At 49.9% G+C, this 13,589-nt stretch overlaps 1 protein-coding gene across 7 annotated transcripts in view; it reads right to left on the bottom strand.

Annotated features, from left to right (window-relative positions):
* LOC133370753 (snake venom vascular endothelial growth factor toxin HF-like) overlaps nt 1–13,589 on the bottom strand; it is a 29,139-nt gene that overhangs the window by 4,332 nt on the left and 11,218 nt on the right. For 3 of the 7 annotated variants that reach the window (XM_061597502.1, XM_061597505.1, XM_061597503.1), the window contains 3 exons: nt 9,281–9,564; nt 2,237–2,267; nt 1,762–1,958 (listed from right to left, as the gene is read on the bottom strand). In XM_061597502.1, coding sequence (XP_061453486.1) covers nt 1,762–1,958; nt 2,237–2,267; nt 9,281–9,367 — 315 coding nt within the window. In that variant the 5' untranslated portion in view covers nt 9,368–9,564. Of the gene's footprint in view, nt 1–1,761; nt 1,959–2,236; nt 2,268–5,217; nt 5,365–7,858; nt 7,924–9,280; nt 9,565–13,589 lie in introns of those variants that run through there. The other 4 variants (XM_061597509.1, XM_061597508.1, XM_061597506.1 and 1 more) reach the window with 4 other exon arrangements.

The raw sequence follows: 13,589 nt of genomic DNA, 5'->3' as shown, positions 1-13,589 counted from the left end.
GACCTCGGAGCTTCCGCTGGTTGGCACAAACTAACTTTTTGGTCTCATTCGGCCAGAGACCCTTTAGGGCCTTCTCTGGTGAGCCTCTCATCAAAGCCAGAGACTCTGGGCTGTAGCCAATACTGGCCCTACTTAGAGTAGACCCACTGAAAATAATGGGCATGATTAACTTAGGTCCACTCTGCGTAGGACTAGCCTTGGATACCACCCTCTGACCAGCACTAGAGCTGTCACCCTGCCAGACGAATCCTCATTGCCAATTCGTACATTCCCATTTCCTGTAACTCAGAGCAGGGCCTACAGTGTCACGGCCCCTATTCTGTGGAAGTGTGCCTGCCAAGATACGACAGGTGCCCTGACCAACCAGCACTTTTCAGAAAAAATATCAAAGACATTTTTGTTCTGACCAACTCGGTGAATGGGTCTCTGCCATGAGGGTCTGCTTTGTTTGTTTCTAAATTGATCTGTTCTTATCTGTGTTTAACTGTTTGGTTTTGTAAAAAGCTGGTTATACTGCATTTTATACACCTCCTTTAGATGTTTGTGGAAACCTATTAACAAGTAAATGAATAATAAAGTCATCATCTGAAGTTGTGCCATACATAGTTACATATAGTTAATAGCTGCTGCAACAGACCCTGGATATCATTGGGTGCACAGTGCCTGAGGATGGGGGCTAACCCTTTCCTCCCAATGCAAGAGTTAGTAACAATATTAAAAAAGAGAGACAACTTCAGATCATGCTCTTATCATCCCAACTAGTTTGTCCCCCAGTGCATGGCTGGGGGGTGGGGGACCAAGCAATTGGTTCTGTCTTCAGAGTCACCATTTTATGGACCTGGATCCAGGTGGTGCACCTTAGGGTTCTAGTTAAAAAAAATCCTGCAAGCCTGAGGTCTATGCACACGTGTTATATAGCACACCGTAGCACTAATCAATTCATTCCCAAGCCATGCGCTAGAGTAGATGAGTATGTCTCAAGAAATGAATGAAATAGATAAAACCTTTTATGAGCTAAAAGTGCCTGCCCACAGAAGAGGCTGCCTGGTGTGCCTCTGCATGTATATATGTGATATATGTGAACGAGTTATTCTTCTGGCTTTACTTCCCTTGTTTATTATTTATTTATTATTATTGTTTGATTTATATCCCGCCCTTCCTCCCAGTAGGAGCCCAGGGCGGCAAACAACCCCCCCCAAAACATTAAAACATCATAAAAACAAACTTTAAAACACATTAAAACAAAACAGATTCAAAAATGTTACTTAAAAGAAAAACTTTCAAAACATCTAAGATTAAAAACATTTTTAAAAGAAGGCTTAAGAACATATTAAAAAGCAGTTCCAACACAGATGCAGATATATTAAATTGATATCCTGCCTTCCTCCTAGGAGGAGTCCAGGACAGCAAACAAAACCACTTCCAGTCAGGCCCTGCCTTCCAGGATAAAACATGCTTCTCCAGCCTGGTGCCCTCCAGATGTTACCAGGCTACAGCTCCCAGCTGTGGTGGCTGGGATTGATGGGAACTGTAGGCCAACAACATCTGGAGGGCACCAGGCTGGCGAAGGCTGGTCCAAAATTAAGCTTTTCTGGGTGGGGGCAGAGGAGAAATATTAGTTGCCGCGATAAATGGAGTGAGGCTGAGGGTAAGCACCAGGGGGCAACAGAGCGCCACAACCCCTGGGGGTCTCCCTTTGGGGGGTGAAGGGATAGGAGGTCTGGAACGAGGACTCGGGATGCCCCTTCTCCCCTTACGGACTTGCAAACCAATCATGCGGGTCTCCACAGGGACACACTCCAGGCTCTCGTCACCACAGCAGCCAGCGCATCGCCATAGGGGGACACACGGCGGTTTGAAGATGTGTTCGGCCTCGTGGGGGAACTCATTCAGGACATCGACCAGGGTCTCCCGGGCCCGACAGTAGCTGCGGCTCCAGACTTCCTCAAAGGGCACCACTGCAAAAGGGAGGGAAGGAGTCAGATGCTGGCACCCCATAGCAACAACGTCCCTCCTGCCCTTGAGACAATCGCACCCAGTCCCCCTTTGCTGCTCAGGAACACACCAGCAGCCAGTAAGTCCAGCTGCCCCACAATCAAAGCCCTCCATCTCCTTAACTCTGCCCCTCAATTCTCCCCCTCCCCCCCATTGGAACTTTGTGGTTTTCCAGCATGGGGGAGGCCCCAATTCCACAAAGGAAAAGCCAGGAGAGAGAGGAGCAGTAAAAGAAACTCACCTCCTGCTGGCGGATCAGGAGTAGACCCCAGCTGTAAGGGAAAGGAGGATCAGTTAGAAAGGGGCACCCATGGGTGTCAATCTGCGATTGCAGCACAAGACTTGAGCACAGGACTAAGCACCCCAAAGTGACAAGGCTGAATCCAGCTTTGTAGAAATCTAAGCTTGCCTGCTTTGTGAGCAGAGCCCCTGGAAGGGGAAGGGCCACAGCTCAGGGGAAGAGGAACTGCTTTATTTATTAAATTTATATCCTGCCGTTCCTCCAAGCAGGAGCCCAGGGCGGCAAACAAAACACTAAAAACACTCTAAAGCATCTTAAAAACAGACTTTAAAATATATTAAAACAAAATATCTTTAGAAACATCTTAAAAAGCAATTCCAGCACAGACACAGACTGGGATAAGGTTTCTGCTTTAAAAGGCTTGTTGAAAGATGAAAGTCTTCAATAGGTGCCAAAAAGATAGCAGAGACGGCACCTGCCTAATATTTAAGGGGAGGGAGTTCCACAGGGTAGGTGCCGCCACACTAAAGGTTTGCTTCCTATGTTGTGCATAATGGACCTCCTGATAAGATGGTATCTGCAGGAGGCCCTCACCTGCAGAGCACAGTGATCGGCTGGGCGTATAAGGGGTAAGACGGTATTTCAGGTATCCTGGTCCCAAGCTGTATAGGGCTTTGTACACCAAAACTAGAACCTTGAACTTGGCCCGGTAGCAAACGGGCAGCCAGTGCAATTCTTTCAGCAGCAGGGTGACATGTTGGCGATACCCTGCCCCAGTGAGCAGTCTCGACGCCGCATTTTGCACCAGCTGCAGCTTCCAGACCAACCTCAAGGGCAGCCCCACATAGAGCGCATTACAGTAATCCAGCTTGGAGGTTACCAGTGCATGGACAACAGTGGTCAGGCTATCCTGGTCCAGAAACGGCCACAGCTGTCTTACCAGCCAAAGCTGGTAAAAGGCACTCCTAGCCACAGAGGTCACCTGGGTCTCTAGTGACAAACATAGCTCCAGGAGCACCCCCAGACTACAAACCTACTCTTTCAGAGGAAGTGCGACTGCATCCAAAGCAGGCAACTGACCAATTATGCAAACTTGGGAACCACCAACCTACAGTGCCTCCTTCTTGCTAGAATTCAGACTCAGTTTACTGGCTGTCATCCAGCTCACCACCGATTCCAGGCAGCGGTCCAGGGCTTGCACGGCCTCCCCCGATTCAGATGTTACAGAGAAACAGAGCTGGGTATCATCAGCGTACTGCTGACACCTCACCCCAAATCTCCTGATGACTGCTCCCAAGGGCTTCATAGAGAAGTTAAAGAGCAAGGGGGACCATATGGTACCCTGAGGCACCCCACAGCACAACTGCCAGGGGGCCGAAAGACAGTCACCCAATGATATTCTCTGAGAACGACCTTGGAGATAGGAGCAGAACCACTGTAAAACAGTGCCTCCAATACCCATCTTACCAAGTCGCCCCAGAAGGATACCACGGTCAATGGTATCGAAAGGCACCGAGAGATCAAGTAAGAATAACAGGGTCACACTCCTGCTGTCAAAAGTCATCCATCAGGGTGACCAAGGCCAATTCAATCCCATAACCAGGCCTGAACCCAGACTGGGATGGATCAAGATAATCTGTTTCATCCTAGAGTACTTGCAATTGCTGTGCCACAACCCTGTCAATCACCTTCCCTAAAAAGGGGGTATTTGCGACCGGGCGGTAATTGTCACAGACCAATAGGTCCAGGGTGGGCTTTTTCAGAAGCAGTCAGATCAGTGCCTCTTTCAGGGCAGCTGGAACCACTCCCTCCCGCAATGATGCGTTGACCACACCCTGGATCCACTCAGTCACGCCCTCTCAGCAAGCTTTAATAAGCCAAGAAGGACAAGGGTGAGAAGACACGTTGCTGGCCGCATCTTCGCAAGCACCTTGTCCACATCATCAGGCCGCTTCAACTGAAACCAATCCCAAGATGTTGCAACAGATGTTGCACTGGACACCTCATTGGGGACAACAGTAGATGTGGAGGGGACATCAATATTGCTACGGAGGCGAGCAACTTTACCCTCAAAGTGCCTTGCAAACAAATTCACAGTGGGCCTCCGAAGGGTCTACAATTCCATTTCCTGGAGTTGATGTCAACAGACCCCTGACAATACGGAAAAGCTCCACTGGACGGCTACTTGAGGATGCAATGGTGGCAGAGAAGTGGGCCTTCTTCACCGCCCTCAATGCCACACGGTAGGCATGGTTATGATGTTTTACTCGTGCCCGATCAGCCTCATAGCATGTCTTTCACCACTTGTGCTCTAGCTGTCGTCCAGCCTGTTTCATTGCCCTTAGCTCACTGGTGTACCGAGGTGCAAACTGGGCTCCACAGTGCCAGAGAGGGCGCTCGGGGACAACCGTGTCAAGAGCCCGACATGCCTCGCTGTTCCACAGCATAAGGGCTTCAACAGGGTCACCTCCTCTATCTACTGGGAACTCCCCCAGGCATTCAGGAATCCAGTGGATTCCATTAGTCTCCGGGGGTGGACCCTCTTAATCTGTCCACCTTGCATGCAGAAGGTCCTATGTTTGGTCCCCAACAGCCTCGCCAGGTAGGGCTGGGAAAGACCTTTTTTCTGCCTGAAACCCTCACAAGATTTTGCCCTACAAGTTCTTTTGTAACAGATGGTTTTGTGATCAGTTTACTAAGAAATAAGAAGACAAGCCCTTCACAAAGGCATTCCTTCTTGCCAAAATGCATTGGGGAAACTGAACAATAAAATATGCTATTTTCTTGTCATTTTGGGAGGAGGCATTCCCTGAGAGACTTTAAGGCTTAAAAGGGTAAAATTAGCATCCTGAATGGGGGCTGGAAACAGATTAGTAATCGATGTAGCTGGTTTATTTATTTATTTTATTTATTACATTTATATACCGCCCAATAGCTAAAGCTCTCTGGGCAGTTTACAAAAATTACTTTACAAAAATTACCGAAAACATGATGAAAGGTGTGATATGATCTTGGAAGCACAGTTGCTACTGCAAAGAGACCGCTGCAGTAGTGGAGTGGCAAATTCAGAAGTGCAGGGTCCCTTCATGATAGTCACAGCCAGGCCCTTCCCATCCTTTTTTTTCCTGCTGGGTTGAGAATGAGATTCTTGTTAATGCCTTCTCCCACAATAACAGACGTCCCTAGGAGCCAATCAGCATGAAAGGGGAGAGTGTTAACTACTGAGAAGAGTCTTCTCAGTGGCTTACTCACCTCCTTTCACACTGTTGGCTCCAATCAGCAGGGAAGGACAAGAAAGTGTGTTAGAAGGCTCTTCACAGTGGCTAACAGACTCTCATTTCATGTGGATTGCCTTGTAGGGTGCTGGAGAAAAAGGGACCCTGCTGGGACCCTGCTCCTAAAAAAATAAAGGGTCTAAGACCCTGGTTGACTACACCCCCCCTGGACAGCTGCTGCATGTTTCTGAGCAAGAGCCTCACTGAAAAGCTGGGATTAAAGCAAAATAAAGGATGTTGTAGAATTAATGGCCAAAAATAATTGGAATTGCATTGCACACAGAGGACACAGGTAGACAGACCTCAATTCCAAAACAATCGTTGAAAAACTTACAATCTAGAAGCTGCTGTGCCAGTGACGGCCACTAGATGGCGATCAAACTCTACTAGATATTTAAGTACGCTCCAACTCAAGTGAGAAGGCTGATTTTTTAGGCAAAATGTATTATTACTTATCTGAGAAACTTCTATACCACTTTTCAGGGCAATTGCCTCACAAATCAATCTGCAATCCGTTAAACACATCAACAACAATAAAACTATAAAATTCCACTACATTTCAACAGTAAAAAAATTACTACAACCAGCACTGGACAAATGGTAGAATTTGGACAAATAGAGGGAAGATCTCCGGTAGCTGAGGGGCAGAGGTCCCTGGTTCAATCCCCGGCGGCATCTCCAGGGAGGGCTGGGAGAGACCCCTGCCTAAAGCCCTGGAGAGCTGCTGCCAGCCAGTGTGGACAATACTGAGCTTGATGGACCAATGGCCTGACCCATTACAAGGCAGCTTGCTATGTTCTTGTGCTTCTAACTGGCCCCATTTCAAACCAACATCTGGGACTGCACTTGCTTTGCATTTCTCCAGTGGAGGGTCCTGGGCTGCGTGCTGAACTAGCTCTGGACAACATCAGACCAATGTGGACCAGACAGTGTCGGTGGCAGCAGGAACATCATGGAAGAAGCTGCATCTGGCTAATTCTCTAATTAATTCTAAATGACAAAACACTGACAATATTTTTAGGGCCCTCAACAGGGCAATTTCCAATATCTAAAATCCAATATATCAGAATCCAAACATATAAAAAATACTGTAAAACTCCATCTAAAAGATCTGTTGTTATTCTTAAAGAGGTTCAGTGCTATCACTTATGGACTGAATTGGTACAAAGCCTTTTAAATCATATTACATGTGTCGACTGGCTTACCAATGCCAGGATACCTGTGTCACCAACACAGCTGTTTTATTTTTGTGAATTGCCACTGTTAATGTCATTATCACTGTGTGTTTGTTTCTGCATTTAACTTCCTTCCTACCTCATGATTTACAATCTCCCACCATCCAAACCATGTGTGTGCGTGCGTGTGTGCATGTAATTGTAATTACAGAGGTTTTTATTGTACTACCAAAATGTTTCAGCTTCCGCCTTCATCATCTGCATACAAATGCTGGTACCAAGGTGGCAGTTATAGAGCTTTGAGGATGGAATGCTCAGAGGGGCTCCGTTTGCAGAAGCCAAGTAATATTTCTGCTGTCCTCCAGATTCAGGCCATGTGGTGCCAATGTGTCCAGAGAGTATATCCAAAAGTTCTCCCTCTAGTCAACGCTGCTGGAATGTATACAAACACACTGTATGATGAAGTGGACAGTAATCCACAAAAGCTTAAGCCATTATACAATTTGTTAAATCTTTAAGGTGCCACAGAATTCTTTGTTGTTTTTGCTGCAACAGACTAATGTGGAAACTGCTGTGCAGTTTGTCAAAAATGGCAGCCCTGTATAAGAACACTGAACTTATTTTTTAAAAGTTTTAAAACTAATGTACACATGTACGTGTGCTTATTTGCATAGGATCTGGGGCGCCATATGAAAGAGACCCCAAATCAGCTGCAATGGTTTAGGATCTGTAGAAGAGAAGATGAAAGGGGGCAAAGGGATTGAAAGACACCTCCCTCCCTCCAGCATTTCACAGGCAACGTTTTGTGCTTGTCATACACCAAGAATTGCTTTCTGGGTGATTCTCCTGATGCAGCCGCTACTTCACATGACTGAAGGAGCATTGCATTCATTTACTCCAGGGATGGGTAACTTCCTTCAGCCCAAGGGCCGCATTCCTTTCTGGGCAACCTTCCGGCGGCCACACGTGGTGAGTCACTGGGGTGGGGCCAGAGGTGAATGAGGGCAGAGGAATGAACATGAATTTTACCTCTGTACAGTAGACTAGTTTCTCTATACAGCCACACACCCTTCGCTGTCCTCCATCTAGGCAAGCATGAGTTGAAGGCTACATCCCAGCCAGAAAAAAACACGGGAGAGGGTATTGCTGGTCTGGTGTCTGTGGGGGCCTGGCCGGGAGAGTGTTCCGAGACCCAGGCAGAGAGGTGGCCCCTGTCAATGTGTGTTAAGCGCTCGTCCTGTCCCAATTTAAAAGTCAAGAGGATGCATGCTGTTGTTACTTCAGAGTTATACTAGGAAAATGTCATTGTCCTACAGTCGGATATCAGCACTTCAAAACAGACCTCACCCACAGCGGTGCGCAGGCTGTGTGCATCGCTGTGCAGAGCAGGTGCCTTGGTGTGCAGGCAGCCCGTTCCAGTTCATGCATTGAGGCCACAGATACAAGCCTGCCCACCCCCCACTCAGTGATTTAACCTGTTGAATTCCAGGAAGGAAGGGATGAAAATATGAAGGACACTGGCAAGTGTCTGTCTGCCCTAACACATTTTAAAAAGGCGTCCCAACAATCTTCCCCAAAGACCAAACAGGAGGAGTAGGGACTGCGATTTGCTGAGGGCAGGGACTAGAAAATCAAAACTGTCTTGCTCTTTAGGGCCAGACCAGAGTGGGTGGGTGGGCTATCAGGACAAGACAGCTCCTTCAGACAGTGGCCAGCCAGATGGAACCCTAAAAGCAGGACATGAAAACAAACAGCCTGTCCACATCCATTGGTATACTACCTCTGATCCTGGAGGTTCTATTTAGGTATCATAATTAATTGCCATTGATAGACCTCCCCGCCTCTATTAATATGTCTAACCCTCTTTCAAGGCTATCTGCAGGTAACATTTTAGGAACATGGGAAGCTGACTTAGACTGAGTCATCCGCCTAGCTCAGCTTTGTCAACACTGACTGGTAGGGGATCTCCTGGGTGCCAGGCATGGGACTCTCCCAGCCTACCTGGAGATGCTGCCAGTGACTGTCCCAGGGCCCTTCTTCATACAAGGTGGATGCTCTGCCACTGAGCTACAGACCCTCCCTTCATTCTTCTGAATGCATGCAGAGAGCTTTGCCCTAGAACTTTTAATAGGTTAATGATACATTGTTTATTAATCAAGAAATACCCACTGGATTTATAACCCCCATACTGAGAAGAAATCTGTCCCCATGCCAAAGCCCCCTCCCCTTGCACAGAGCGTCCACAAGGCCACCTGGGAAAAGACCAGGTACAACGGGCTCTGCCTAGGACAGAAATAGTGGTCTGCCTCCTTCCAAACCCTCTCTTCACTGCCCTCCCTCTCCCCCCCCCCGCATAAAAAGCAGGGCTGGGTAGTTCAGAGGTAATTTAACACCCAGCTATTGCTGGCACTTCACATGCCCCTCAGCGGGAGATGCAGAATCCCACTCCCTACCAAGGCCAGAGAGGCTTCCTGCACATCTCCAGCTGCTTAAATCCTGGTTTGGAGGACTCTGGCCTTTCGTTTTCTGCAGAGTGGAGGGCTCCCAGAGGTCCCTCGACACCCCCCCCTGCAGTGCCACCCCAGGCTCCTTACCTGGGTGCAGGACAGGCAGCAGCAGAACACGGCCGTTGCCAGGAGGTACCCCCGGGCTGGCATCATCCTGGATCCCCTCTGGCTCATCGGCTGAAGGGTGGCGGGGCAAGAAGGTCCCGGCTCGCCCAGCTCCAGGGGCAGAGGGCAAAGAGGGGGGCATTAAGCGATGGGGGGAGAGGCGGGCAGCTGCAGGTGCTGGCAGGCGCTGCCAACCGGGCGTGCCATAGCTGGAGAGCAGAGAGGCTGCTGCCGCTGCCGCCGCAGCTTCTTTGGATCTGATCCGCCTGGAAGTGGAAAGCAAACAAGAGGCTGAACGAGAAAAGCCAGCGGCAGAGGCTGGCCCAGAGGGGGAGAGACGGAGAGGGAGGACGGCTGGGCAGGAAGGGGCAGTGCGAAGCGGCAGCAGGGCATGTCCTCGAGGGGAGGGGAGCTGCCGCCTCCGCCCTCTCATCCACCCCAGCGTGAAAAGGAGGGGGGACTCACGGCCCCCTCCTCCCCCAAAGGCTGCTGAAAGGCCTCTCCAGGGCACTGTCTGGAAGCGGCTACGGGGAACAACAGAGGCTGGCCAAGAGCCCCCCGTCCCCACGGCCTGGCATGGGAGTTGGCAGGGCAGGCAGGGCACTTCTGCAGCAACCCAGGAAGCATTTGCAGCCAAGAGCCTTGTGGCACCCTTGTTAGGTACATTTGTATAGATATTAGCAGAGATTGCCAACGGTCTGAGATGCTGTGTGCCAGGATGCATTTACCTAAGTGGCAGGCTTTTACCCTGCATTAGGATCGCTGGGACTTAAGACTTAGTAAACTAAGAAAAGCTACTGTATTTATAGAAAAACATAGTAGATAGGAAAGGCATACCTAGTTCTAACTAACTAACTAAGTTGGAGGCGCAACGCCCAGGCGTGGGAGTTGACCTCATGGCTCAGGAGAGAGAGAGAGAGAGAGCAGAGACAAAGGTGTCTCCTCTCTCTCGGACAGTCGGACAGGACCGTCAGAGAAGAGAAGAGAGGAAAGGGCGGAAGGCGGAGGGGCAGATAAGCTTCCCTAAGACATATCAGTCTAGCCACGGAAGGAAGTCAGTCAGAGCATCACAGGTAAAGGTAGTCAAGCCTATCCATCTGGAGGACCCGAACTCTGTCTCCCTTCTGGAACATAAAAGAACAAAGCAGGAGTGGCTCTTGCCCCACTTCCAACACCCCTAAGGACTGACACGGTTCTCACAACCGAAGCTGTCCTCCACCAGCTCCATGTTGTGCTGCGCCCAAAGTTACAGGCAGAGATATCCAAGTCCCCAGGAGGGCAGCAATGCCCTTGTGAGGGCTAACCAAAATATTACAAAGAGCATGGAAGCTTTCAAGATTTTTCACCTGATACTGAACCCACGGAAGGCTGAGACCACCATTTTTTCCCTCCTCACTCCCACCCCCATTTCTTCTGTTTTCCAGCTAGCCTAACTATGAAGAATTCTGGAGAACTTGAAAGCTTCCACACTATTCTGTAATATTTTGGTTGGCCTAATAAAAGAATTTCCCTAATAAGGACTTTGGGGGTTTTCTTATGGGCCAACACAGATATGTGTGTATATCACATACATACACACACATATACATGTGATGTAGGCAGATGCTGAGGAAAAAGATCTCTGCATATGCTCTGGGGCACTCGCTCCTCTCGCCAAATGATGTATGACATGACATTTGCCAGAAAGGGGGCACAATTCTCAGGAAGTCTGTCTTTCTTGTCTCGTTTTTATTTTTTGGCTGTTATTCGATAGGGTGTCCAAAGCAGGGGAAAACACTCTGTACATGCTCAAATGCTTTTTTCTTTGCAATGCACAAGCCCCACTGGAGATTCTGGGGCTAAATCCTGGTGTGCATTGGGCAACTGACGTGAATCCTCCTGCTTCCGGGTGGGGCTGGGACCTCTGCACCTGAACGACAAGGCCTCTGGAAGTTCCCTTCCTGTCACCCTTGCTGTGTCATTTCCCAGCCTAGGAAACCGCGTCTCCCGTGGATCCTGCCTCACTCACATCAGCCTCTCTGCCCCCAGGCGGGAGCCATCACAAACAAGCCCAAAGGGGTCACACATCAACCGCCAACTGGGATCTCACAGGTGTCCTTTGCACAGCCGTAGGAACGAAGGGATGGCGTCAATCAGAGGGCCTCAATTCCTGGATACAGCTGCCGGACATTGGGCCGGCCCAGAGGCTACAGCAGCTGGCCCAGCGCAGCTCACAGATACAAAGGGGACAGCCTTTTGGCAACGAAACTCCCCGACGTTGCTGGAGTCAGCATTTGCTTGGCAATGCTCAGTCTGGGAAGCGCTGCTGCCACACCAGGAACCAAAGCTGGGCCGGATGAAGGGATTTGACAAACTGTCATAAATTCGGGATCTGCTGACAGCTTGAATGTCAGTTTGCCTTTGATCAGGGGAGGGCAGGGGAGGGGAGTGCTGGCAGAAGACAGTGAAGTGACCCCTTTGAGAGGGGTCTCTGGTTGTGGGGTCAGGAAGCATTCCCCCCCAACAGACAATGTGGAGGGCCCTGGCCTTCACACCCCATTTATGGGCTCCTTTATAGTGCCTGTTTGGCCAGTGTGGAAACCAGATAGATGGTCCCACTTTTGTCTGGTCTGGCCTGCAGGGCAGCACCTACGTTCATATCTCGTCTCTGTTAATGCCCTAGTTTGTGTGGCCTCATTTTCTGGGGTGTGTATAGGGGTCTTGGGTTTCAGCTGGCAAGTGGGTCAGACTAGATGGCCTCTGGGTTCGTTCCCAACTCTTCCATGCTTACCCCCCCTATCATTATGATTAGTAATCATTAGTTATGCTACAGTGCTATTAATGTATGAGGGCCTTTTTAGCATAAGCAAGGGGGTTATGGACAGAAAACAGGAAGAAACTGGAAGAGGCACCTGAGGGCCCCCACCTGTGGGGCAAGGGGCAGGTGTCATCATCACAAGCAGAACTGCTCCAGGTCTTTGCTGCAGATGCAGTTGGGACTGGACCCAAAGGTTCTTTGGCTGCCCAAGCCACAAGACTTTTGCTCACTCCACCCATTGGGTGTCACTGTATAGGGAGGGCCACTGTGACCCCCTCTGGAAGGCTGCAGTCCTGTCCCTACTGACCAGGAAGTTGTTCACTGGACCCAATGGGGCTTCCTGCAGAGGAGCGATGCCTAAGCTTGCGCTGTGTGCTCCCCACTGCAAGGGAATGGGCCAGGGGAAAGACTGCATGCATCTATTAGGGGAGGCACATGCCTGAGACCCTCCCCCCATCCAAGCACCTCTGGAATCCTGCCATCTGAGGACCAGCCATGGCCTGCTGGGGTGGGCTTGAGAGAGGCCAGCCCCCAGACTCCTTTGGCTCCATAGACACCCAGCTCCCATACAAACTGGACACCTCGGCTCAGTTTGCCTCGAAAGAGGAGCCGGGAATGCCCAGCTGCTTCAGAGCCTCTGTGGCCGGGCTCTGGCCTTCCTGAGCTGACGCAACAACCGGCAAGGTCTCATGCTGTTGTCCACCATGCCAGCTGCGACACCCAGCCTGGCATCCCTCCCTCCCCTGGGGATGACGCCATTGGCCTCTCCTTGCTCCCTGCCCCACCATCAGCACCCATAACCCCCAGGGCTCCCTGCAAACTCCAAGGTGGCCTCAGGTCTGCAGAGGATCAAATGCCAGCCGAGGTACCCCCTGAGGGGCCATCTATTCCTAGTGGTGAGTCACCACAATGAGGGTCATGCCCAGACCTGGTGGAGACATCAACCTCTTTATTCTCTCTGCAACAGCGGTCATTTGTTTTAGTTAGGCTTATGATTATTGTGCAATAATGCAGCTGTTGTTATTTAATAATTATCACATAATTATTATTATGTGATGGCCACCAACTTTGATGGCTTTAAAAGAGCAGTAGATAAATTCATGGAGGATAATAAGGCTATCAACGGCTGTTTGCCATGATGGCTACTTTCTGCCTCCACTGTTGGCAGCCGTATGCTTGGGAATCACAAGTGTGGAGAGTGCTGCTGTTGCCCCCCTGTCCTGCTTGCAGGTTTCCTGTTCAGGCACCTGGTGGGCCACAGCGAGAACAGGATGCCAGACTAGATGGGCCCTCTTGGCCGGACCAGCAGCAGGGCTCTCATAGTGCTGTTGCTATCGCACCATCAGTGCACATGATCTCTTGCAGAGTTACACAGAAAAAAAGAAAGGAGCCGGCCCTCAAAGTACTTACAAGCTAAAGTATCACACCTTTCTTTTCTGGATCTCAAGGCAGCCTGTATGGGGGTATCCAGTCTTCCCTCCAGGCACTGAACAG

This window comes from Rhineura floridana, chromosome 15 (genome assembly GCF_030035675.1).
Source record: "Rhineura floridana isolate rRhiFlo1 chromosome 15, rRhiFlo1.hap2, whole genome shotgun sequence".
NCBI classification, from domain to species: Eukaryota; Metazoa; Chordata; class Lepidosauria; order Squamata; family Rhineuridae; genus Rhineura; species Rhineura floridana.
This window is presented reverse-complemented; position numbering and strand designations above follow the sequence as displayed.